At 40.5% G+C, this 27,859-nt stretch overlaps 2 protein-coding genes across 3 annotated transcripts; one reads left to right on the top strand and one right to left on the bottom strand.

Moving 5' to 3' along the window:
• Positions 1-687: 687 nt before the first annotated feature.
• On the bottom strand, positions 688-4,773 carry LOC102699592 (protein ROLLING AND ERECT LEAF 2). Of its 2 annotated transcripts, XR_005811883.1 has the most exons (5): positions 3,360-4,773; positions 2,892-3,109; positions 2,423-2,646; positions 1,062-1,907; positions 688-979 (listed from the first exon to the last, which is right to left on the bottom strand). XR_005811883.1 is itself a non-coding variant. In XM_015837430.2 (4 exons), exons 1-4 carry the CDS (start codon positions 4,771-4,773, stop codon positions 1,136-1,138), a joined length of 2,628 nt encoding a protein of 875 aa, XP_015692916.2. In that variant the 3' UTR covers positions 688-1,135. The 2 variants fall into 2 exon arrangements, 1 of the variants encoding a protein (XP_015692916.2); XM_015837430.2 differs by having other exon boundaries at positions 688-1,907.
• A 16,095-nt stretch (positions 4,774-20,868) lies between these two features.
• LOC102711806 (F-box protein SKP2A-like) lies at positions 20,869-25,937 on the top strand. The gene is made up of 5 exons (XM_006654363.3): positions 20,869-21,101; positions 22,263-22,561; positions 24,404-24,752; positions 24,827-24,968; positions 25,200-25,937. Exons 2-5 carry the CDS (start codon positions 22,302-22,304, stop codon positions 25,589-25,591), a joined length of 1,143 nt encoding a protein of 380 aa, XP_006654426.1. The 5' UTR covers positions 20,869-21,101; positions 22,263-22,301; the 3' UTR covers positions 25,592-25,937.
• The last annotated feature ends 1,922 nt before the right edge of the window (positions 25,938-27,859 follow it).

The raw sequence follows: 27,859 nt of genomic DNA on the forward strand, positions 1-27,859 counted from the left end.
ATAAATAAATTTGAAATACGTATTCTTATAGATATAAAAGCTAAGAGCATGTTTGGGAGCTTAAGAATTTAAGAAGCAGCGAGTGAAAAGCCAACTTCTCAAAATTTAAAGATCTAGCTTCTCATCTAGTTCATTTTCTAGATTTTGCAACTCCATATTCTCAGAAGCTAAGTGATGTTTAGAAGGGCTTCTAACTTCGCTACAGTTGCCAGAAGTTCTCCTAAACATGTCCTAAGGCTTAAAAAATAAACTTCGGTGAAAAAACTCTAAAATTAACTCCAAATTTAATGTTAAAAATTAAATTTAAGGGCTTATAAGTATAAGTAGAGGTGAAAAAATAGGGGTGCAAAAACCAAATCGTGTTCCATCTGAAAAAAGACAATCAGATCATGGTGATTTTTGTAAAGAAAAAAAATTGTATACACGTTTGATTGCATTACAGGCAAGTATTTTTATGTGTGGTAGGATCTGAAATTCTAAGGAGCCCATGATTTTTTTGTTGTTTTTGTTGACTAGGGACAGATTTGAAACTGTGCATAAAAAGTTGAATGGTTATAGCCAGATTATGTGAACAATCAAATGACAAAAGAATTTGCCCTAAAAAGGGGAAAAAAGAACCGACCTGTGGATTCAAAGTTCAGTTCACTTCAGACAATATCACAGAAGGCAAAGACATATGCAGCCTGGACGCATTACTCAACGGGTAACAAGGCATAAATACAGCTTTTACAATGTACAGATTACATTGTACATAAATAAGAAGCTACTCTGCAAAATCACTAAACTAATATGTACAAAATCTGAAAGTGGCTACAAAATTGTCTGCTACCCTCCCTGATAAGAGGTCACCTAGTAGATCGCTTGGCATAATCAAATGTAGCTGGCCAGGAAACTTTACCTGAGCATTTGCTCAGAATCACCTCAAAGCACTGATAAATGATGCTTCATGCCACAATCATGCAAGAATCTGTTTCACCTTCTGTTCTTGCATATCAAGTGAACATTACTCAGAAATACAACGGTATTGACTGGTAAATGAGTGCAGTATTGCTGAGTCTTACCATTGAATCCCGAGATCATTTGTTCTGACCAAAGTACAAGCCATCAGAAGCAAAGGGGGAGCCTTGTTTAACTATCAAGCTCCACAACCGTTAAGCATTCTTACATTCTCATAACCTTTCAGCGTCTCTTGGGTAAAAGATTCCAATGCTTCAAGTATTGGCCCTAGACCTGCTTTCAGGTCTGTTGCACTTGATTCTTGGATTTGATTCACAGTTTCCTCGTGCCTAGATCTTTGTTCATCCAATCTCTTGTGCAAAGCGTCCAAAGCTACCATGCGGCTATCAACTGCTCTGTTATTTTCGGCAATAGGCAACATTGTCTTATCAGCTTCATGATGTCCAGCCAAACCATGTTCCTTTTGAAAAGATTTCAACCTCTTTGAGTAATCTCTAGATAAAAAGTCAGCTTTCAACTTCTGTTGCTGCTCTTCATCCTGCCGCTCCCATAGCATGTGCACATTAACAGCGAAAGCTTCTATTGCACCTATGACAGTACCTTCTGGTATCCTTTTCATGGTTTGACACCAATCATTAGCTGTGATGAACACAGCTGGAGCTCCAAGTCTACCCGGAGAAAATGGTGCGATCCCATCTGGTGTTTCCTCCTTTTCCTGTGGAAGCCATTTGACTAACCAGCCATTGAGAGTTTCAATATAAGCCTTTTGTGACAGAATCCAATTACTGAAACAGGAACACCAGTTCAAAAGTTCCATTTCTAGTTCGAATGTAATCTTGGAGTTCCTTTCAGGCCCATTCTTAGGGATGAGAACATGAGATTTAGTTTCAAGTATAGCATGAAATTGCTTCCGATGGCATTCAAGAATGAATTTCCACATTCTCACAAGCCTACATCATAATGATAGCAGTTTACAGTCTGTTCACGGATAAATAAGCTTTGTGGTAAGGTAAGTAGTGGAAGCTGAGCAGAAGAAATAAATGGAAAAATAATGTTACGAAGGCAATAGCTTTCTCCCATGAAAATAAGCACAAACGCAAACAACAATACAGGCACATAAGAGATCAGATTGCTTACAAGCCAAGTACAACTGGACTTCCTAAACTAAGGATAACCTAAATTAGCTAATTTTATTAGTCTGATAGCCATTTTGCTAAAAAAAAGTTAAACGAAATAAACACCATATTGACAAGCTAATTTCAGGAGATGTTGGGATGGATCAAATGACAATGATATCGTTGCAGCATGATAAAACATTCAAGAAAAAACATAAGTACTTAAAAAACACTCTCTGGAATCAAAATAAAACATGGGTAAATGGGTGCATGAACTAAGAGCACATAGTGTGATTAGATGGTTGGTCCCCTTAAATAATCACTGAAGAAGTAAATACGAATATACTTACCCTTGAATAAGCTTAACAAGATGTGGATGTAGCTCATCATCTCGTAGTATGTGGATCCTCCTCGAAATAACTTTGGCTGATCTAATAGTAATGTTGATTCTGGTGAGCAGTGTCCTAATTGAGGCCCGCGTAGAATCAATTTTATATGGTTCTGCGCCATTATCGTCCAACTCTTTCAGGCGCTTCCATTGTTTGTCATATGTGATCCTCAATTTTTCTTCCTCCTAATAATTATTTAAGAAAATTGTCAATGTGATGTGCATGGAAAATGGGAAGCCATATGTAACTGTCACTCTATAGTTCAGCAGCAAATTAATTTCAATGCCACAATAGGATCCTTTCTAATTATATAAATATAACCAATGCATTTTGGGAGTGCAGTTTTGACAAACTTGTGGAATTGTGGCTTTGTATGTTTTGAGAGTGACAAGAATCAAACAAGAAACCTCTTATAATTAAACAACCATACCATAATTTCCTTATGAAGTCTTTTCTCCCACACATACAATCTATCCATTACTGAAGAAAGGGTATTAAGCTCAATATCACTGGCACCACCAATTCTTTGACTCAAATTCTGATTTCTTCTGGATGCACTTAATGTTGTTTGCTCCAAATTATTCACAGGAGGCTCAGATACAGAAGAAAACAACAAGGCAAAGGTCCTCATCAATCGTGAAAATACCACTGCATCAAGGATAAGTAACAAATTATTTAACTGGGTAAGAACTATCTTTGGGAAAAAAGAGCAAGCAGGGTAAGCAAGAACTTGTGTCAACAGGTCAATACAATTAGAAGAAGCCACGTACACACGATCTCTTCAATATTTGTCAGTGCTAACTTATTAGCTAAGTATACTTCATCTTGCATTAGAGTCTGTTGCTGCTAGGGAATTCAGAATTTTCTTGCAGTCAAATGAAAAGAAAAGCATACTCACATCGCACAACTCTTCTCTGTGGCCGGTACTGCATACTCCCCACCTCAAGGATCTTAGCAACATCGTCTCCACAGGCTACCACCGAGTTGAATCGCTCCTTTATCTCCTTCACAACATCTGCAACATCCCGTGTCCCGAAGTTTTCCGGCAGCACGTCTTCAGCCACTACCATTGATGAGTGCTCCTCCGAGGCCACCTTCTTCACCATCCCTGGATCATCCCCAATCGGCACCGCCGCTCCTGCTCCGGCATTGGCATTGGCATTGGCATTGGCATTGGCATTGGCATTGGCATTGTCACATTCACAGCTATACACGCTCTCCTCCCCCGAATCAAGAACCGAAGCGCTCCCCACACTCTCAATCTCGCACTCCTTGTGCTCCATCGACGCCGTCTTCACCTTGGCATTCACATCGACATTGTCAATCCGGTTGGACGCGGTGCTCTCCACAGCCTTCCTCGCCTTCAGAGATTCCCTCATCGACTCCTGCTCGGTCTCCTCCTCGAGCTCCGGTATCCCCTCCCTTTCCCTCACCTCGCTCGAGTTGGGGCTACTCGTGAACGACCCATTGGAACCGTATCCTTTCTCCTTGTACTGCGGAAGCTGCTGGCTGTAGTCGTAGGAGTCGAACGGGTTAAAGAAGTCCCAGGGCGAGACTTCCGGCATTGGCATCGGCGGCGCCGGCGCCGGCGCAGCCGCCGGCGCCTCCCGGCGACGATCCTCGGCCAGCCGTTCTCCCTCCGGGGGAATCGGAACACCGTACATTGGGTTGCTGTACCCGTAGTCGTACCCGTTGTAGGAGACATTGGCGGCGAAGTTGCCGTAACCGTAGGGTTCTTGGTACACCGTGTTCGCCGGCGTCGAGCTCGCCTTCATGTAGTAGTAATCGGGGAATGTGACATTTGGGAAGGAGGAAGGGAAGGAGTTGTAGGGACCGTACTCCCACGGCATTTGCGGCCTGGACGACGCTCCCGGCTCTGGGATTTGCGGTTCTTGAAGCTCTTCCGCCGGCGGCGAGATCTCGCCTCGGCCGCCGTGCCCGGCGGCGCCGCAGGCGCAGTCGTCGGCGGAGTCGGGCTCGGAGTCCGAGCCGTCGGCGTGGAAGTGGAGGTGGGAGTGGCCGGAGTCGGTGTGCAGGGTGGAGACGGAGGCGCTCCGCTTCTTGGGCTCGTCCGGCTCGGACGGGGGCAGCGTGAGCACGGGCGACCCAGGCGGCGTGGCGGCGTGGTGCTGCTCCGCGAACCGCGCGAGCGCGTCCGCCACGCGCGGGAGCGCGCGGAAGTAGGCGGCGTGCGCTGCCGCCAGCGCGGCGCGCTGGTCCGCCGCCGCGCGCAGCAGGTCGCGCCGCTCCCGGCAGAGCGCGACCACGGGTGACACGTCCGCCGCGTCCAGCCGCGAGCTCCTGCACCCCATCCCACCCCCACCCCACCCTCCCGGGACCACCCTACGCCCTCGCCGGCGACGGCATTGTCCTCACTCCTCTTCACTCCCCCAGCTCCACCAAGGCAACCCGTTCGATAACAAACCGGCGGGAGCAGCCGAGCAAGCGCGACGGGACGAAACAGAAGTTGGCCGACTTGGCGCGGGGCGCGCGGCGCCGTGGCGGAGAAAGCCCAGAAGGGGAAAAAAAAACGGAGGAGCGTAGCGATCGGCGGCGACTCGGCGCGCGCGCGCGGCGCGAGCGGCGAGCGTGACACAGGCACGTGGAAGCGCTGCGAGAGCGCACCGTTTATTATTGAAGCGAAGCAGCCACAGCCACACTGCTGCGGTTAAGCGGACGCGACCGCAGCAGCAGCTCTACTGCGCGCGTATTGTTCAGTTTGTTCACCAAGGTAGTACTACTACTAGTCTACTACTCGCTCTGTGTCAAGAAAAAACCAATTCTTCGGCGTTTAATCATCCGTTTTATTTAAAAAAATTTTAGAAAATTAGAAAAAAATTAGTCACACGTAAAGTACTATTCATAATTTATCATCTAACAAAAACAAAAATATCAATCAAAAGACATGGTTTCATTCTTTTTTCTTATTTATTCACTTGCCACATCATTTTTTATTATAAATGACAACTTAATTAATATTATGGACATCATTCTAGTCATTGTGTTGAGAATGCCCTAAAATGCTGCCAGACAGCCAGAGTTTGCACACTCGCAGTGCAGCATGTACTATTAGGAGAGTAGAGGAGTGAAATCTGGGCACTGTGGCAAATCTGGCGCAGTAATCACCTCTGAATGGTAATAAATTCATTCGCTTATCAAGTCCCGGGTGCCTTTTATGGGACTCCTGCCGCGGCGATATTTGAGCACACGCTGTGAAAATGAAGCTGCCTGGTTGCACACTGTGCCGCTGCTGCTGTTTTAATGATATAGGCTACGTTAGTCCTATGGATTATTCGTCAGTTTATGCCTTCGTAAAAATGCTGAACGGTATGTTTTTAAAGAAACTTTTTATATAAAAGTTCATATTTCTAAAACAGATTTAGTCAATTTTATTATTTGTATCATTAAGTATGTATATATATATATATATATCAGAAAATCTTTTATGTTTCTTCCCTAAAACTCATCTGAAAAAAGAAGTCAGCCACTCAGTCCTAATCTTGTTCCAGACAGTATAATGGAGTACAGTGCTAGACTGCTAGCGCTCCGTCGGTACAGATTACTGTGTACTGCACTGAATGCAGTTTTCAAATCATATGTACGTTGATGAGCAGCAGATCAAAGGAAACATCTGTGGTAAGCCTGGCGTTCACTGCACCGGATGTGAATTGTGATTAATCTTCAGATTTCGCATTAAAAACCTCCTCATCGTGTAAGGCCGTAACCCTAATGATGGTCAAAGATTGTCTCTGCTCCCCTCTGCTAACTATAGAGCTACAGCACATCGAATTTGCCCGTTTGATTAATCGAATCACATGGCTACTGCCTGCCTAATTAGAGGAGCACATCGAGGTGTACGACGGACGGCATCCACGGCCACTACTGTTGCTAGATTCTGGTGACTCGAGGCTCCGTTCTTTCTACGACAAAAGATAAAAACATAAAAAGTCATCTAAGCTGTTGTTTGGGACAAGGTGTACCATTAAATATTCGGATATTTAGTAAACGTATACTATTAATAAAATACATCTATAGTTTTGGACTAATTCGTGAGACGGATCTATTGAGCCTAATTAATTCATGATTAGAGCACTTCATGATTAGCCTATGTGATGCTACCGTAAACATGCTCTAATTATGAATTAATTAGGCTTAAAAAATTTGTCACGTAAATTAGCTATCATTTCTGTAATTAGTTTTATAATTAGTCTTTGTTTTAATATTTATAATAAATGCTCAAACTTCCTATCTGACATAGGGCTAAAAAGTTTAGCCCCATCTAAACACCCCCTAATTTACTAATAACATTTAACAGAATAAACGATAAAATTGAAAATCTACTCTAATATATATATATATATGCAAAAATACACCGTTTAATATTTTAGAAAATATGTGTATAAAAAATTCAAGAAATAATATATCGCTAAAAAAACACACGGCTTTAGTAATAGTGCAGTATAGAGTTCCTCTCATTGACAATGTAAGACTTTTAGCCTTGTCTAGATACTAATAAATATATACATATATATAAATTATATATATTTATTAATTGAAAATTTTATATAAGACTATAAAATTTTACCATGTAAAAGGGAGGCAGCAGTAGCTCGCTGTGCGAAATGCTTGCTTGCTTGTACCTTGTAGCCTGTAGGCAGAAACGCCAGAAATGCTTCGTCCCCTGCGGCGAAGGCGATGCCTCCCAGGCATTTCCGTCCTTTCTTCTTGCTGCTGCTGCTAATCCCAAAGGCGACGCACATGCGCGCCACGCCGGTCACTCATCATGGCTCCCGGCGGCCCCTGCCCTGCCCCTGCTCATCCGAAAAAAGGGCAGCGAAACAACACATGGCGTCTCCAGTCATCAGCGTCCTGTCCAGGGGGAGGGGGCGATCCATCCGGATAACGTTTCCAAATCGATAATTCGATCTAAAAAACCATCAGCTGATCGATGCGCGCGATTCAGATCTGAAGAATGGCGACAGCAAGAAGAAACCTGGTGGCCTCCTCGCTCTGACAGTCCGACTGATGAGTGATGACCATCTCTGAGAGAGAGAAAAAAAAGGCTGGTCTGGAAACGCGTGGTTTTAGTCTATCACTGTTGGTAGCGTAATTAGCTGCCACATAGTAGTGATTAACTGTGCTGTTAGGGCACAAAGTTACGTGGGGGGTAGGATAGTTAAAGTAGCCCGAGACCCGTACAGAATGGCGAGTACTGACACTGGCACACAGAGAACGGGCTGGGTATAGAAAACAACGGAGGCATGTGACCTGAGACGAAAGCGATGACTTTTTGTCTTTCACCGCCGTGCATGCAGCGTCTCGGCGCACGTTGTTTATACCGCTATCCCTTGCCAAGACGGGAGCTCCGTACGGCAGCCGTTCCCATGCCTGCCTGTTGCCACAGTCTCGATCACCGTGGGGTGATTCCTGTTTTTTTTTCATAGATAAAATTAAACAATATATTTATAGATAAATAATATTTTTCAATAACAATTTTATAACATACTAAGCGGTTGTTTGGATCCAGCGACTTCTCTGTAGTCCCTTAGAGCAGGTACAATAACAGCCTATAAACCAGCTATAAGTATATTTTAAAGAGATAAGAGAAGACAGAATAGAAGTGGGCTATAATTTGTACCCAACTGTACACGGGCTCTAAGACACGATGTGTATATGACAGGTGGGGTTGGATATTAATTGTGCAGTCTATGATTATTGTATGCATTGGCTATTAAGTTGGCTATAGATCATTTGTAGCCAACAGTTAGGCTATACTATTGTTAACGCCAGATTTTGGCAAATAGTCGTTATGGATTGAAACGCGATTGAGGACTGAATTGGATAAGTAGGCTCGAATCGGCTGGAGGCAGGAAACTGGAAGCGGTGCGATTGCAGCCGATAGAGTCTGAATCGGATAGAGTCCGATTGGACCCAGAGCTTGGATATAGGTTCGGTATTTAACCGTGAGTCCGTGTAGTTTAATAGGTTTTATCTCGAAGTTCGTTTAGGATTCTGGTATGTAATTAGGGTCCGGACAATGTAAAGTTAGTTAGTAACGGATTCTTATCCAAATAGGTTAGTTATTTCCCGGGGCTATAAATATGAGTGTCCGGGGTCTTTGTAAATCATCAGTAGATCAATTCAATTTGGCGCATCGCCTCAAAACCTTCGACTTGCTTGAGCTTTCGGCATGGAGTTTGTCAACTTCGTAATGTAAGTTCTGGTTCATCAAAACCCGTCGATCAACTAAGACAGAACTGTCTCGGTTAAGTCCGATCTTCTGCTTGGTTAATCGGTGGGCTGAGTTCTATTACTGCATTGATCTAGTTTAGCTTGAAGTAGTATTAGTGCTCGTCCAAGTCTCTATGAACTCCTCTTTTCAATCTGTTAACGTTGTTCCAGTTGATCTGGTTCTGTCTCAATTTGATCCGATCAATCTGGTTTGCTGGATCCGTGTTGTCAGATTGGATCGGGGGCTCATAGAGGCTTATCACTAGAGTTCTGGCTAGTATTATCTTGAGTAATCCATTGATTGGTTTGTTAATCTCATTGATCTTCATGTTTCTATGGTCATATCGTGCTAGACTATATACTGTCTCGGTTAGGTCTGATCTATATATGTTTGTATGTTTGGTACGATCTGTCTACGAAAACCTGTCCGATCGGCCGAATTTAATAGATTGGTTGATGGATTACGCTGGTTTGTCATCTCATTATTCGCAATAATATTCATCTTATGTTATGCATGGCTATGTTTAGATCTATACTGTCTCGATTGTGTTCGATCTTCTAGATCTAAGTTGGGCACGTGTGATATTGGTTATCATTGTTTTATGCTGACAATTAGTATAGCACTTTAGTTTACATGTAATTCTATACTTAGTCGCATATCGGCTGATGATTTCACATGCGATAAATATTAAAGCGGTCTAATCGACTGATTAATCTTAAGACTGCCTCGATTCGGTCCGATCTTTTAAGATTAATTGGCTAGTTGGTTTATTTATTATTTATCCTGCTTCTGACTCAGCCGATTGGGCACATTTATAACTTTTATCATAAAATTTCTATAAAGCCGATTGTCTAGTCTATCAGCTAGGGTCCTTGGACGGCCGGCTGATAGCGATTTTAGGGTTAACTTTTTTTCATATTATATCTTGTCAGTTACAACATCAAACTGACTGGCACGCTCAGTATTTCGAAGAATTAGGTCCTACACTGGAATGGTCTAAGATTGATTCCTGGGCCTACGTGTGTGACCGTTGATTATTATTTGCAGCGTCAACAACTATTGAACTTGCTCTTATCACATCGGATGCTTTGGACCTTAATTAGGAGTATTAAATATAGACCAATAACAAAACTAATTGTATAAATAAAGGCAATTTTATTAGACAAATTTTTTAAGCCTAATTAAGCCATGATTAGCAAATATTTACTTGAGCATCACATTCGCTAATCATAGACTAATTAGGCTCAATCGATTCATCTCGTGAAATAGTCCAGAGTAAGTTTTATTAATAGTCTATATTTAATATTTCTAATTAGTATCCAAACATTCGATGTGACAGAGACTAAAAAAGTTCCGAAAACAAACATCCCCTAAAGCTAATATAAAGTTTATTAAAAATATTCTCAAAATCAAATAAAAATAAAATTGAGAATTACAAATTTTACATATAAGCATATTAGGTTGCATTTAGTTGACAAAAAATTTTAGAAGACATGTGACATCGACGCGTACGGTTTAAAGTATTAAACGTAGTCTAATTACGAAACAAATTTTAGATTCCGGTTGAAAACCGCGAGACGAATTTATTGAGTCTAATTAATCTGTTATTAATAAATATTGATTATTATAGCACTTATGGCTAATTATATACTAATTAAGCGGAAAAAATTCGTCCCACCCCATAACTGTATAATTATTTTGGTGTCCAAAATTCATCTCACGGGTTGCATGGACGGACCAATTTCCAAGGCTGCGAGATCCCAAGGACAGGGACAGGTCAAAGCAGGCTTTGACGGATCGGACGCCCGCGGGTGACAGGGGTTGGGCCCGTGGGGCGCCTCGCCAAGCGCCATTATATTGGTTGTACTTGTACGATCTCCTCGGTCGGGTCCTTTCGCTGTCACGTCACGCACGTACCCCGGTACACGAACGTAGTGCTCGTCTTTCCGGCGATGCGTGTACCGCGGTACCGGAGGCACGGGCACCGGGTACTGTTTTTTGCTGCGTGTTTTTCGATCGGGAAGGGTACTGGTGCTGCACGACGGCGTGGGTTGGGAGTACTACTACTAGATGCGAACGTGCGTACAGTGCAGGCACGGGGGGCTGGATCTCTCCTGTGTCACGTACGTACAGTTGGGAGTAGTGTAGTGTAGTGTAGTGTAGTGTACTGTAGCGCAGGTGTGCTGTGCAGGCCGGGCCGGGGTAGGTTCACGGAACGCGGAGATCTCTCGGGGAGTGGCCCGCCGGGTGGGCGTTTTCGCTGGAGCCGGGATGCGACGACGACAAGCGTGGTGGCCGGGCAACGTCCGTTTTCTGCAGCGGACACACGTTTATATTCTCCCTCTACGTAACATCGTTTAATAACTTGTTTATACGCTTTTAAGGGCGTTTATAATATAATGTAATGATTAAAATGATGTCTATAGAATAAAATAAAGTATTATATAGGACAAAAGATGATGGGATGGACGAGTTAGAGAAAGAGGCATGTTTTCTGTACAACACTCGAAACATGACGAGACATTGATACCACTAAATTTAAATGTAAATTAATAGCGTTTTCATTGCAAGAGTAATATCCAATACTATTTTCTTTGGGATATGAAAGATATTGAAATCATAGCTAATGTCTTGCATTATGATTGCTCTGACAATTCGCTTTATTGAAAAATACTTCGGTAATTGTCATTATTTTATTATGATCGGATTTGTTTGATTATGACTGTTTTTCACATATTTGTACCAGCATGCGGACTAAGCTACGGTTGTTTTCTGTCGCATGTCCGTGTAGGTAAGAGGTCCAATGATGGATCCATATATAATTCAGAGTCGATTTTGATCGAGTAAAATATACTTATAATAATTAACTAAAGTTGATCCAGGAGCGGATCTACCGTCATCCGTCGGGGTCCGCTGACCTGATGGCCTTCGAAGAAATCTATTGTTATATTATTTAGGCAACTAAAATAATATTAACAATTAAACAAGATTAGTATAGGTGACTTCGATAAACTAATTTTATAGCTCTACTGACCGACCTAGTTGACCCAATAAATCACACACGCACGCACGACGCGCGCGCGCACACACCTGCCCCGTTGTTTTTCCGATTGGTCGGTATCGTACTGCTGCCACACGGGATTCAGGGCATATGGGCCGCATGACCAGTCAGTTGGTCATACAGCATTTTTTTTATTTTTTTAACACATACAGCAAATTAAACGGGCATACTAACACCAAAGTATCTAAACGGAAGATCAGATTCATCTGAGCATACCCACCAATTTACTGTAGCAGATAATTCAGACGTTGTATAGTGCGCTTGCACCGTTCAGATTTTATCTCAAGAGTATTGAGGGAGCATTACTTTCCTCCAATCACTAATTTAATCTTATGCTCGACAACTAGGTGTGGAAAACAGGTTGGATATTATCTGATCCATTCCATTCCACCCCAACCCGGGTGGAAGCGAGGGTATTCTGCATGTTTTAAAAAGTCTGGCAAAGATAGATTAGGATAGTTTAATGCCCATTAGGATTATGCGAACTATCCAATATTTCAACTGGGTTATTTGACATGGTCTTTTCCAAGATAATCTGGTTTTCTCGGCCTCATAACCACTCAACATGGCCCATGCAAAATCAATGGGCTCACCCGCTAGCCCAATTCATCAATCAGCCTAAACTCCATGTCACCACCTCTTCACTTGCCCCTGGCCCATACATCATTCATACTCATCATTGGGCTGCTACTGGCTACCTGCCTGCCTTGCTGCTAGAGCTAAGCTACACGAGCTCGCTGTACTGTTGCATGCTGCTGCTCCATCCGTCCAAAATATCCCACCTCTATTTTAGAATAAGATCATTTTTAGTTATTTTAGCTTATGCTGAATAAATTCATCCTAAAGTAATCATTGTATTATATTTTGTAAAAGTAAGAAATACATACATCGAGAATAGATAAAGTAGAGGATACTTGTATTAAGATTTGATAAGTGAGGGGTATTTTTAGTATTTTAGCTTTTATATTGCTAGGTGTGTGATGAGTGAAATATAAAGTTATTTTGGGACGAAGTTGTAGCTATTTGTCTAGATTTGTAGCGGTAATATAGAGTTAAATCACACATATGCCATGTTTAGATTCGTAGAAATAGGACATTCAAATCTCATTTTAGGTAACTATATTTTAGGATGTAGGGATACAATTTTAGACATTTAGATATTATTCATGCTTTATTCTACTCCTCTATCCTGGAAAGAAACTATTTTATTAGTTTCTTTGTTGCTGTTTTTTTATCCCACAAAGATCGTATTGAAGTTCAAGAAAGTAAAAGATTATTTTGTTGGAGTTTAAGCAAGAGATGGACAAACGCGTTGGACTATAAGAAAGTGGGGGACAATTGAACTTTAAGAACGTGAGAGACATTTCAGCCTTTTAATTATATGTTGCTGGCAAGCATGGGATATGGAAAATATAAAGTCTTTTAAGATGGAAGTAGTAATACACCATTCCCTCTAGTTTGATAATTCTGTCATTTTGAACAATAACATGGTTTTTTAAATCTATCTTTGACTGTAAATTTCTATTAAACATATAAATAAATAAATGTTTTTATTAAAGTATTATTTATGAATGATCTAATATGTTATTTTATTGTTTTTAAACTAAATACTTAAAAAATTACCCATAGCTAGAATTTTAAAATTTTGGCCAAACATTTGTCCAAAACGATAAAATATTATAGAACATTATAACTGGAAGAGAAACTACCTCTTCCTTTTAAAATGTAGCTAACCAGGTGGTGTGCGTAGTAGTACGCATTTTCAAGAGGTGTCTAAAATTAATCTTTAAAACCAAATTTTAGAAATTAGATTAAAAAATATATCTCCAATAGGTTACCAAATATATTCTTAATATTTACTTATGCCTAAAATTATCTCAGTGTATCATAAATTTAGGACAAAGTTATGAGTTCCTAATATAAGTTATTTGTTTTTAGATTTCTGTTGGAGAAGTGCATAATTTTTATGCCGACGAACTCCATACAAGTTTTTGAAAAATAAAATATTAACATTCTCTTGGAGATAGTCTTGGCTGCATTTTGAAACAGATGCTTCGTAAGATCAGAACAATCACGTTCACGGGGGCAGTGGCAGCAGAATATCAGGGACTACGACAGCGTTCGTCCGTTTAGCCAGATTAACTTATTTTCAACCTACACGCTTTCTAAACTACTAAACGGTGTATTTTTTTAAAAAAATTCTATTAAAAAGTTATATTAAAAAATTAAATTAATTCATTTTTTAATTTTTATAATTAATAGTTAATTAATCATACACTAATCTATTACTATATTTTTTGTGCGGCTTACTTACGCTACTTAAGGGGGGATTGTTTGGTATTTTTTTTAAAAAAATTAAATAACATATTTATAAATAAAAAATAATTTATAAATACAATTTTTATATATATATTTTTTAGCGATATAAAAGATAAGACAAAAATAAACTACGATGAAAAAACTCCTAAAATCGCTGAAAATTCGATTTTGGCTGTAAATCGTACACAACTACATCAGCCCATATGATGACCACACATCATCACAAACCACCGAGAAACCCAATTCGAGATTCCAGAAGCACTCGAAGCCTGAAATTTTTTTTCTCAATCCAGTCTGAGACTCAGAACAGCACAAAACGACAGAAACCAGCAGCCTATACAAACCTTGCCATCCAAAAACGATTTTCTGGACAGAAAATGCGGCCCAACGCGGTTGTGTTGGATTGAAAGGTACTAAATAGCGGTGGGAGCGGCCGCTATAGCGGTACAATTGCAGTATCGGTTCACTATTACTACTGCTACGAGGTAACGGATTAGATATAGCGGCCCGGAACTTAACGACCATAATTGCAGTTAGTAGGCCACAATAACATCCGCAAAATAACTTAGCAGGCCACAATCACAGTGAAAAATATATATGTAACCGTAATCCCAGCCTATCGTTTTATTCATGTCTTCTCGTATTCCCATCTAATCACGCCGTTACAACTCACAAGCACTACGTCACTTGCGCCATGCACGGATAAACACCGGCGGGCCAACTAGATTTGGGCGGCGAGCAGCGGCTACCGTGGCTCATGGTGAAACAAAACATTAACTTTTAAGTACACATACATGTCTATTTATGTTTTTCTGTTATAACTGTATTGTGATTTATCACCATTTTTTTATCAGTTGCTTTGTGAATGTGTTAGAAAGTCATCAGTAATCTACACATAATCAAATATGCGAGTGATTATTAAATACCGTTATGTGAACTTAGTGCCCGCTACAGCATCCGCTATCCGTGATCCATTACGTAGACCCTAATCTGCTACCACCTCAATATTCACTATCCAGTACCGTCACTTGGGTTTAGTCGCTCATCGGTAATGGATGATGGCCAAGTTTAACTTAAAAATGAGGAAATACTCATCCCTCACACTACTTTAGGTTAGGTTAGGTAGATATATTTACAAACAAAAAATAACTTACGATGGAAAAAAGTTCTAAAATCAACTTAAAATTTAAGACTAAAAATTTAAATTTTAGCTTGTAATCTGAAACGAACTGATACGGCCGAAAGTGTAAGTTTAACTTAAACAATACTTACACATGATTTAAAGATGGGGTTTCGTTGGATCTATGATAGATTGATAGAGTAGGTCCAATGTAACCTGAATGACCCATGGTTAATGAGCCGAGCTTTGTGCACCTTGTAGTAACAAATCGAACGGTCGAACCCGATTCCTTCCTCCATAGGACGCCCTCGGTTTTCCGCGGTGGTCGCCGGCGGCCGGGCGCTTTTTGTTGAACGGCTAGGCCTTGTTCTTTTTTAGTAGCAAGAGTTTAGTAATCTATATTCTCACGTTTTTTATACGCATGTTTTTTAAACTGCTAAAAAATTTATATGAAAGTTGCTTTAAAAATGATATTAATCTATTTTTTTATTTTTATAACTCTTAATTAATTAATTAATTATATACTAATGCAGTTTACGTATCAGTTAACCAAACAAACAGCGGGGCTAATTGTTTTTGGAGGGAACAAAATCTAAATCTAGCCCCTTCTGGACAGGTTTGTGGAATGCAAGGAAAAGATAGTATCAAATTGCCCCAAAATTAGTCCCCGGCCATATGTAGTACTTTTGTCATCTTTTTACAGAAGTACCAACTAGCAAGGTCGAATGTCACTACTGCTTCCTGCAGTGTTCTGGGCTGAGCTGCAGTGGCTGCACAGCCCAGCGACTCGGCGAGACTGCGAAAATGCTGGCGGTAACAAAACACTTGCAAAAAGCGGCAGAGCGTCAGTTTCCTGCTGGTTGTCTAGCTTTTGCCAGCAGAGTGCCAAATTGCCCCAAAATTGGTCAAATCTTTTCAGTTATGCTTATGATTATAATATGCTAAATTTAAATTTTCAAACATAAATTTAGAGTTAATTTTAAGGTTTTCTCATCTCAGTTTATTTTTCAACATTTATTTTTATATCGCTAAGGATATGTATATAAAAGTTTTTAAAATTATTTTGTGATTGTAAATATGTTTTTTAGCATTTTCCATAAAAAAACCAAATAATAATGGCCTTACTTATATACTCCCTCCGTTTATTTATATTCGACGTCTAATTTTTAAAACACATGTATGAGTGCTCGCCTTGTTAAAATAGTTAACATGGTTATCATTTATTTTGGTATAACTTGTTTTGTTATTAAATAAATTTAAAGATAACTTATACTTTTGTAAATTTGCACAGAAAATTTAAATAAGATAATGATCAAACATATGTGTTTTCTTGAAATTGCGGAAACAAAACCCACACCCTGAATATGTGGAAAAGTTCAATCAGCTTCTCACCAACTGTATGCTACCGTAGATAGAGTACGTAATACTGTAGTAACAGATTGCGTGCGAAAAATAACATACTTGTGCTACAGGCTACAGTACTGAAGCATTGAAACTGAGCACGCTCTGATATATTTAGACCTTGTTTAGTTCCCAAATTTTTTTTTCCAAAAACATCACATCAAATTTTTAAACATTTAAATAAAATATTAAATATAGATAAATCAAAAAACTAATTATACAGTTACGAAAGAAATCTTGAGACGAATCTTTTGAGCCTAATTAGCCCATGATTAGCCATAAGTGCTACAGTAACCAATATATGATAATGACGAATTAATTAGGCTCAAAAAATTCGTCTCGTGTTTTCTAGACTAGCCGTAAAATTCGTTTTTTCATTCGTGTCCGAAAACCCCTTCAGACATTCGATCAAACATTTAACGTGACGCTTCTTCCAAAAATTTTCTTAATCTAAACATCACCTTATCAGGACGATACACATCGTTCTCAGAAAAGATTTTCAAGCCATCTCTTAAAAAGGACAACTGAAAACTCCGGCGAGTCGATATTGCGCATGTGCACTCAAACACAAATGGACCATGGGGCAATGAGTCGATGTCCACTTGGCCTAAATTAAACATCTCTTAACACATATTAACCATGAACTAAGCATACAATGAATGGTATATAGCTTGATCTAACCCGGCGAACAATTCAACCATCACATATTCACGTTTTATTTTGTACTCCACCTTGTATGAGTGATCGTTTTGCTTTTTCAGCCAAACAACGTATTTACAAATAAAAATAATTTATAAATAAAAATTTTATATGCTTTATGAGCGATCTAAAAGTCAAGATAAAAAATAAACTATAATAAACCTTACAAAATTAGTTCTAAATTTAAGATAAAATTTAAGATTTGAAGTATAGCAAAAAAATAAATAAAGGATGAGGGTGTTAGTTTTTGTTTTTCTTTTTTTTTGAATGGGTTAGTTTTTGTTGGGTCAAACCTATCTTCTGCAAAAGGAAAACGAAACAAATGTATCAAAATCCATGATCCTGTTGTCATGGTGATGTGGGCTAAATTAAACAAAAAACATTTAGAACAGGATAGGCTCGATTGAGGAGTCTAATGAAGATGTCAAACTCAAGTGACGAGCCTAGCGTTACCTTGAATTTATGCCAGGATGCATGACAGCCTCTGGTTGAAGCGACACCAGTGTTTAATTCCACAAGCGAATTCTAATGGCCAATGAACGTCGCTTTGATGAGTAAATTCCGGCAAATTATAGAATTCTCGTTAGGTTCTTCTACCCGTGGACCAATTTAAGTTTGATCGCCACAGCATTGGGAGGAAGAGAAAGCAACTGCAAGATTGAAATAATTAATAGCAGTATTACTCACCGACCCTATCTTTTCGCTTTTGCTAATACTTATTAGCTAAAATTTAAAATTTTTAATAATAAATTTAGAGTGGCTTTTAAGATTTTTATTATAGTTTATTTTTTTAGACTTGACTTTAGGCCGCTAGTACACATATAAATATTTAATTTAACTATTTTTTATTTAGATATGTCGTTTGATTTTTTCATAGAAAAGACAAAGCGAAACAATCACCCCAAAGCTTTCCTGTGGCATCTAAGCATGACACGTGAAGTACTTGTTCATCCATGGAAAAGTTTTGGCCATGTGGAGAGAATTTTGCGAGGAGACGTTTGGAAACTTTTGCTTGCGTTTATTGAGAAAGACTTTCTTCCGGAGACCTTGCTTTTTAATTACATGTTGCTTCCTTGTGTACGTGTGTCCCCGTTGTTTTGAAACGGTCTGATTTATGTTGGGATGGTTTTCTTATATTGCTCATGTGATCATGTGATCGTAAGCGAACGAACAAAGTATGTTTCAGAGAAGAAATAAAAAATAATAATTGAAGTATCTAAATAAAACAGGAAGCACCTACAATAGTAATGGTAGAGCTGTGAGTCTATCCACCAGGGTGATGAATAATTTTATTACCAGAACGTTTGTTCGTTTCTCTCTTTTATGTTTCAACAATATATTCGGGTCATGTTATGTTCACGACAAGAAGATCAAGCCCAAACCAGCCCTCTCTCTTTCTCTCCCGCCTCTCTACGTGCGCTAGTGTCGCCGCCACCTTGCCGATGGTGTGGCCACACGACTAGAAATGGAACCGGGGCGGGGCGGGTTGGGTTGGTCAGGAACAGATCTGAACCTGACCTCTAACTTCTCCACCCGTACCTGGCCCCGAGTTAAGAAGCGGGTCCAAATCAATCCCGTATCTGACCTGATTGAGGACCCGCTTATCTGCATTGAGTAACGTCTCGCTTCAATCAACACAAGAAATACAAGACAATGATGAATTAAACGAGAACAAAAATCGAATATAATTGACACATCATCAAAAGTAGCATCAATAATTGAATAACATCTTAAAATGTTCAGCAGGAACACAGTTACACAAATATTTCATGCATGATCCATCAATCCATCTTTGGAATATACCCCCTAGGGCTCGTGGGTCACCCGCGGGTCAGACTCCACACTCGTCCCCTCACCCGTCTAAATGCGGTGCCTCGATCCTGATTACCCGCGGGTCAAGTTTGAGACCCGTCCCCATACCTGTAGGGACGAGTCTCCATCGGGAACCTGGCTCCATGGGTGAAATTGCCATCCACACACAACTGCTTCCAAGTCCACGTGTTGTCGTCACATGTGCAACCATGTCAAGAAGGAGAAATTTGCTATTCTGCCAGGTGGGTTTCGTCTGTTAGCCATTTTTGGATTTGGTTTCGCTAAAATGTCATTATCAAACGACGTATTTTTCCATTTCTCTATTTGTTACAACTTTACATTGGATTTCTCTCTTTTTTTTTAATTTGATCTTAGACCATTTTGTCCCCATGACTAGTCAGTGTGTTGTCGAACATGACGAGGTAGCCTTTCCGGTAGGCAGTGGTGCGGAACCGCTCAAGCAGCGGCGCCAGTGTGCATGGCTACCCACTGCCTGACGTAGCCAAAGTAAGCGCACGCCACCACTGCTCATTGTTGACATGCACGATGTCCTTGAAGATGACCATTGTCTCCACGACGTAGACGAGGTGAGGCGGTGCAGCATCATCTAGGAGCGGCTGTAGTACTTGAAGTCGTAGCCAGAGGAGATGAAGTTGATGCGAGAGTCGTCGTAACTGTCCACGATGCGGCAGAGCACCGTCTCGTTTGGGCTCCCGAAGGCAAGAACTTAGACGTAGTGGAACGATAGCGTCTGCTGACGGAGTGTGTCCAGCTGCGTTGCCGTCATCGGAGGCGGTGGTGCACCACGGCTGCATCCATAGCAGATTCGGTAACGTCTCGGCGCCAAAGCTCTGCTGCTGGAAGGCACACACCTCCTCGCAAAGTTCCCGCTTAAGGCGGATCATCGTCGACGATGCACTGACAAGCCATGGGGGCAAAACGGTCCAGGATCGAACTGAAAAAAGAGAAATCAATTGCGAAGTTACAACAAATAGGGTAAATAGGGTAAGTGCCAAAAAAAGATAGACGTTATTTAATAACAATGTTTTAACGAAACGACTCGACCTTGTTTAGAGCATCCCCAACAGTTCATCTATTCCATCCTCTATCATAAAAATAGTGGATGAAAAATAAAGATTGAGCTCCGACAGAATATCCATCTCATCCTCTGTTCTTAGATGTCATCCATATTTGGAGAGAACATGTATATTGAGATGTTCTCTCTCCATCCTCTAAAGAAATATGGATGATGTCATATATGGATGATCTGCTAGAGTACAAAGAGATATAAAAGATGAAATTATTTTAGATGATCATCCAAGTGAAGATATAGATGACCAAATTTAGATGATTTGTTGGGGATGCTCTTAGTTTCCAAAATGTTTTATCAAAAACATCATATTGAATCTTTGGACACTTAAATAGAGCATTAAACATCGATGAAGATAAAAACTAAATCGTGAGACAAATTTTTTAATCTAAATAGTCCATGATTAATATAAGCGCTATAGTAACCAACATATGCTAACAACGGATTAATTAGGCTCAAAAGATTTGGCTCGCGGTTTTTAGGCGAGCCATAAAATTCTTTTTACATTCGTGTTAAAAAAACTCTTCCGACATCCGATCAAACATCTGACGTGATACTCCGCCAAAAACTTTTTTGCCGTCTAAATCAGGAAAATTCAGAATAACGTAACATACACAACCCAAACTTTAATAATGTGATAGCAAATTTCTCGTTTCGAAGCGAGCCGAAGCCGCTCTTTGTCCCTCCCTCCCGTCTCCCTTTTTATTCCTCGTTTCCAGCCGTTGCCCACGGTGGAAGGGAAAGCTCGTGACCTCCTCCATCCTTTCCCTGAAGCCACGGTGACCGCCGGCGACGCCGCCTAGCTTGCTGTCACCGACGCCAAGACGCCGCCGGCTGCAACCCAAGGGCCGTCAACGCCGCTTCCTCCAAATTCGTCGCATCCGCCGGCCATCCTCCAAAATTGAGGTCACCATCTTCTTCCTCCTGCCCTTGTACCTGTTTCCCCTCCTTTCCCCGAGACCGAGCGACGCCAGCGCCCCCGCCGCGCCCAATCCCCTGCTCGGCATCCAACGGCGCCGTCGCGCCGTCGCTCCTGGCCGCCTCGGCCTCAGCCGAGCCTGCACCCATCTTAGCCTCACTCCCCTGAACCTCCCCGGTCGCCGCCCTCGCCGTACCCCGCCGGAGCCCCCGCCGCCGGCTTTTCCCAGTTTCCCCGGCGTTCCAGCCGCCGCCACCGAGGGGAACGGAACCCCCTCGGCCTCCCGATGGCGAGCTGGTCTCCCCTGGCCGCCCCACCATTCTCCTGGCCGCTGGCGCCCTTCCCTATTGCCGGTCAGAAGCAGAACGAAGAAAGAAGAAAGAGAGGAGAGGAAAAGAAAGGAGGAAAGAAGGAAAAAAAAGAAAAAAAAATAATTGGAGAAGACAAGAAAAGAAAAAAATGGAGATTGTCCTGATTTCTTTTTCCTTATCAAAATAAATCCAAAAATTATATTTTTTTCTAATTCAATTAATTATGTGACCTTTCAACCTCGGATTCAAAATCCAACACCTTTTCCGACTCCTTGAGTCATTCCGAATCCAATGGTGATGATTTCGCTATCATCCGAAAATCCAAAGACAGCCCTAAATTCGACCTAGGGTTTACTAATAGGCGCTTGGTAGTTACCCCGAAGGCTCATTCAGGAGTTACTCCGGAGAAAATTTCTGGTTTTTTCCTTTCTTGAAGAGCACAACTTTCCTCCCAAGGCTCATTCATGTTCTTGTAGGCGCGTTGCATACTGAAAATCAGAGGCTCCAGCACAAATCGTTTCATTTTGTAACCTCTGAATTTGTGGTGTTTTTCAATTGATCAATTCTTCAGTAGTCTGTGCTGTTTCAAGTTTCTCCTTACGTGACTGTCCCAAATCCCAGTAGTACTTGTGCCATGCGTTTTCAGAAGCGTTGTTCATAATACTGACATAATGTAGTTTAGTCATGTTTTTCTTAAAAAGAAATTTGCTCCACAAAGTAATAGGAGTAGCATGTGATCGTGCAATTCTATTATAACCTTCCACAGTTGATGTATGTAAATAGGCTGGTGGTTCGATAGCTTAACTGGGCTTATCCCATTTGTTGATTACTTGGCAGGTAATTGCAGGGTCACTAGTGCCAGAGGTATTTTTGGAGATGGTTAGTGCGAGGCCAGTAAATGGAGAATTGGATGCATGGTTCAGAAGCCTCATGCTTTCTATTGGCAATGGGAGGGGAGAGGCTGAAAGTGGTGGTGCAATGCCAACCTTGTCAGGCTGGAAGGACCTTCCTGTTGAGCTGCTGCTGCGGATTATGTCAATAGTTGGAGATGACCGGATGGTTGTTGCGGCATCTGGTGTTTGCACTGGTTGGCGTGACGCACTGGGATGGGGGCTTACTAATCTTTCCCTCTCACGGTGAGTAGAGTTTCATCCTTCAGTGTAGTTCTTTAGATTGATGATTAGTGTCTGACTTGTGTGATTTTGTGAGTTGGCATAACTTTTCACAGTATTACACGTTGTAGGTGCAATGCGGGAAATATTTGGATTAGCTTCAATCACTGAAATATGGCATATGGAACTACTGCTAGAATATATTCCAAGTGTCTTAAAGCCCATGTTCCTATGCAGTATTATTCAACCATATGGTCCATATCTTATCACTAGAAAAATAGAAAAGCCCATGTGCTTAGAACTTTGGACTCAATCTGTAACCATTGTACATTGTTCTGCAAACAAGTTAGTTTTCTGGTTATTTACGGTAGTACATTTTAATATAGGTCAGTTTGTATGACTCCAGCTTTGATGTTACTAATTTACTATCTGTGAGGTACATCTATGTTCCATGGTAATTTGTATGCCATTTTGTTTGTTTTCAGAAGAGCCAGAGTTTGCACCTCCTCCTTTTGTGTCATCCTCGATTCTGAAAACAATTTATCCATTTTATTAGTTCTACGGTGCCAATCAACTAGGAGCCCCTTGTAGATTTATTGTTTATGGAACTTGTCTACTATGTTTTTGTGCGTGAACTGTGTATGCCACAATGTGGGGAACTTCTAAACACTACAGAAAGTACTCATTAACTTCCCTCTTAGTTTTGGTTCCTCATAGTGAATTGCACAGTCTCCAACTTATGAAGTGATAAAGTTATGCTCCATGAATTATACAATCAAATGGGGAAATTAAACTGCCATCCCAAAATCCAGGAATTATTTCTCAACCTTTTTTGCATGGAAAAACTAGTTATCATTTATTTAGGCATATGCCTATTTTACAAATAATTAAGAACACCTCTCACTGTAAGCACACATTTGATACATGGAAAATGATAAATACTTTGCTGGGTCGCTAAATACTTACTAAAATATATGCATACCCGCCTCTTCACTTATTTTAGGCATGTCCTTTTCCTCTACCTCCTGTGTCGTATATGATATTTGAAATTTTGCATGGATATAGAGCATAGCTGGCCCCTTATAGTGTCTCAAGGCTTGAAAATCCTAAGATTTCTCTTTTCAATTCAACTGATGTCCAATGCAAATACACAGATCTGAAATATTTTATATATCCCTTAATTATGAAAGGAACTAGCAGAGCATGGCCAACACAACATGGTTCACCTACTTGAACAGGGACTAGTAACTATTTCTGATTAGGGACACCAAGAACATTCCCAATGGATACTCCATCACATCCTCCATCGTGAAAATAGAGTATGTGAGGGAGAAAAATGTTACTCCAGCAGATATTCCATCACATCTTCCAAAAATAGAGGATCATTCATATTAGAAAGAGAAACTTCAAATATGGATATTCTCTCTTTTCTCTCTATATTTCAACATCCAATCACAACAAAAGAGAGCAATAACAACATGAGACAAGGTGAATACAAAATAATAAAAAATAGATATGTATGATATAATATGAATGCTTTGGTGGAGTGATAAATGATATGAATAGAAAATCTATTTTGGATGGTTATCCAAATGACAATATGGTTGATTAAATTTGGATGAACTGTTGGGAATGTTCTAAGGCACTAAACGGCTAAGCCACTGGCAAGTGATTTGTATTTGTATTTCTCATGCATAGGTTAATTAAGATGCTGCTTTGATGATTCCCATCATGAGATACATGCTACTAGTATTATTTGAAAGCATATTTTCAAATGGATTTTTCTTTGTGTTTTCATGTTATAGTATAGCATTTCCAAGTTTGTAGTGATCTGTTAGTTGAACTGAAAAATTATACCAACTGCAGGTGTCGTCAGAACATGAATAACTTAATGATATCACTTGCTTACAAATTCACAAAGCTTCAAGTTCTTACTCTTCGACAGAACATAGCTCAGCTTGAAGACACTGCAGTTGAGGCAGTTGCCACCTACTGTCATGATCTACGTGAGTTAGACCTTAGCAGAAGTTTTAGGCTTAGTGACCGTTCCTTGTATGCATTAGCTCATGGCTGTCCACAGCTTACAAAACTAAACATTAGTGGATGTTCCAACTTCAGTGACATTGCCTTGACCTATCTTACTTGCCACTGTAAAAATCTTAAGTGCTTGAATCTATGTGGTTGTGGGAAGGCAGCAACAGACAGAGCTTTGCAGGTACTCTCTGCTAACCAATTATTTTGATAACATGTTTGATGAACTTCCATTCAGCTTCTGTGATCTTGATCCAGGCCATAGCTCATAATTGCGGCCAGCTTCAATCATTGAGCTTAGGTTGGTGTGAGGATGTCACTGATAAGGGAGTGACCAGCTTGGCGTCGGGGTGCCCTGATCTCAGGGCTCTGGACTTGTGCGGTTGTGTTCTTATAACAGGTAATTTGCAGTATTTGTATACGATCTTTTTTTTTAATGATTTTTCTCTCTTCATTCATTTGATGAAAAGAAATAAGGTGTCAGTACGAGTGCTAATCATATAGGTTACTAGAGTTTTACATTAGTTTCTCAGGCACCTGGTTTCTGTGTACTACTAAAATGAAGGTGTCAGTATTTTGCATTGGTTGTGACTTCCGAACTTCAATTTTTTTCTCCAATCCTTTACTGCAGATGAGAGTGTGATCGCTCTTGCCACTGGGTGTCCACACCTGCGATCTTTAGGCTTGTACTACTGCCAGAACATCACCGACCGAGCCATGTACTCCCTCGCAAACAGCCGGGTCAAGAGCAAACGCAGGAGGTGGGATGCCGCGAGGAGCAGCAGCAGCGGCACCTCTAGCAAGGAAGAAGACGGCCTCGCGAACCTGAACATCAGCCAGTGCACGGCCCTGACACCCCCCGCCGTGCAGGCGGTCTGCGACTCCTTCCCGGCGCTCCACACCTGTCCTGACAGGCACTCCCTGATCATCAGCGGCTGCCTCAGCCTGACGTCCGTCCACTGTGCCTGCGCCCTCCACCCGCACCGGGCTGGAAGAGCCATGGTGCCTAGCCACGCATACTGATGGTGCTTGGCAGCTTTGGTCCTGGTGAACGCCGGTTGCCTGATGGATGTGGTTTCTTCCTCCTGGCCTAGAAGGAAGACGCTGTGTGAATAAGCGTGGGAACTCAATAATAATGTATATAATAGGACTATGTCAGTAGGGTTTCTGTGTGATAATTGATAACCATGGAGTGGAGAATGGCTGGAGAGTTGCTTCTCTGCCACTCGGGCCACTTACTACATGCTACTGCAAAAATGTATGCTATGTAGGGGACTTCTTTTAAGGGGCTTATCTATGTGTACGAAAGATTTGCCATTCTAGCCCACATGCCATTAAATCAAATGATCCGACTTATAATTTTCATAGGGTGGCAAATGGTCGATGGCTGCGTTCGAAGCTCTATGTCCCAAATGTCCATTAACTACCTGGAAAATGATAAACTTAATTAGTACATGATTAATTAATATTACTTATTAAAAATTTAAAAATAGATTTATTTGATTTTCTAAAATAATTTCTATATAGAAATTTTTTACGAAATATATCATTTAGTAGATTGAAAAACGTGCTAACGGAAAACGAGGATTAGTTTAGCGGGATAGGCCGTTTGGAACGCAGCCAATGGCAGTCTGAAAAAAAAATTGGAAAATCATCAAACCTGCCACTCCTTTATAAGAGGTGGGTAATAGCATTATGAAAACATATCTTTTGACTTATTATCGTCTAACTTTGTGTAACCGATATATTTCCCGCGTGTCAAAGTGAAGTACATCAGGCAGCCCTCGTCCTAGACATATGGGCAAGTTCATGGGCTGGTATAGCGCCCATGATTCATAAATCAGAATGCAGGTTCCATTATGCCCACATGAAAATTTGAGGAAAATGGGCGGTCATGCGATGACATATTCCCTAGTCATAAATCAGTCACGTTGCAAATGTGTAGTCAATATTTAAAATTTTAACCCATAATATCTCTTTGAATATTTCAATTCAACCTTTTCAAATGGAATGGTTAGCATTACCTGTCTCATATTAGAAGATATTATAACTCTTCTTAATAATTAATATAGATGCTAATGAATTTAGACACATACATCAAATATATATATATCCATTGATCTATTGAAGTATTTGTCTTAGATATAGCTTCAAAACATTATAACATTGCCACATTTTGTTATATGTTTTATACTCGTACTACTTCCGTCCCTAAATGTTTGTCGTCATTGACTTTTTGACACATGTTTGACCGTTCGTTTTATTTAATTTCTTTTGTAAAATATGTAAAACTATATATGCATAAAAGTATATTTAATAATAAATAAAATGATATAAAAATAATTAATGATTATATAAATTTTTTGAATAAGACGAGTAATCAAACTTATATAAAAAACTCAACGGCGTTAAATATTTAGAGACGGAGGAAATACTAGTTAATAATTAAATTAATGCCTTGACGATTGTGTCGCTGTACTTATTTGTGAGTGGAGGCTGTATGCATTGCTTTTCTGCCTTGATCAAGTTGAGTGAAGAAGTGCTTAGCACTTGGTATCGTTCAGATCGTTCCCCTCTTCATGCCACGTTACTACGTTAGCAAGTATATTAAGACTAACAACATAGAGGAGGCCTAAACCTAAGTGATGTCACCTATGGAGCCAACCACCTATCGCTTCTCAACTTTGCTTGCTCTGTTTTCTTCGATAGCCCGAGTAATTTCATCCCTCGACGGCTCGACCCCAAATAACGTCTTCCTATCAATACCGGTGCAATTTACCTCTTTAAATAGTTTAGATAATGGTTTTATTTATGTGGTTCTTAAGTGGCAATCCAGTTAGCAGAAAAAATATAAAAAAAATCAGATGTTGCACACTTTGCACTTGCGTGTCATTACCATCAGCAATGAGAACTGAAAAAAAACATATACGTATTCTCCAACTCAACTCTCTCCTCTTCCATTTTTCGTCACTCAATGAGGACATATAGAAGCAGGGGGACAGTAAGCCAGCTGCACTGGATTACTCTGTCACGTTGTAAACAAACGTCGGACTGTCTCATGAGTAGCGGCCAAGAAAGTTGATCCTCTGTGGAGAGGGATGTGTGGATATCCATTTGGTTTATGATATGGCTTCTTGGGGGGTCATTAAGATGAGATCTAAAGGCTAAAAAATAACATGCGTTGGATGTCCTCCTATATATATATATATATATATATATATATATATATATATATATATATAGGGTGAGGGATAGGTTTAGGTCTAGCATTTTTTTAGAGAGAAAAATGAG

This window comes from Oryza brachyantha, chromosome 5, assembly GCF_000231095.2.
Source record: "Oryza brachyantha chromosome 5, ObraRS2, whole genome shotgun sequence".
Lineage (NCBI taxonomy): Eukaryota > Viridiplantae > Streptophyta > Magnoliopsida > Poales > Poaceae > Oryza > Oryza brachyantha.

Excerpts from the sequence above, each read along its gene's own strand:
- LOC102699592 (XM_015837430.2), bottom strand. The coding sequence starts at position 4,773 with ATGGGGTGCAGGAGCTCGCGGCTGGACGCGGCGGACGTGTCACCCGTG. Across the intron at positions 3,110-3,359 it reads ACAGAGAAGAGTTGTGCGAT|TGGTATTTTCACGATTGATG; the intron begins GTGAGTATGCTT and ends TCCTTGATGCAG. Across the intron at positions 2,647-2,891 it reads GACTTCATAAGGAAATTATG|GAGGAAGAAAAATTGAGGAT; the intron begins GTATGGTTGTTT and ends AATAATTATTAG.
- LOC102711806 (XM_006654363.3), top strand. The coding sequence starts at position 22,302 with ATGGTTAGTGCGAGGCCAGTAAATGGAGAATTGGATGCATGGTTCAGA. Across the intron at positions 24,753-24,826 it reads CAACAGACAGAGCTTTGCAG|GCCATAGCTCATAATTGCGG; the intron begins GTACTCTCTGCT and ends ATCTTGATCCAG. Across the intron at positions 24,969-25,199 it reads CGGTTGTGTTCTTATAACAG|ATGAGAGTGTGATCGCTCTT; the intron begins GTAATTTGCAGT and ends CCTTTACTGCAG.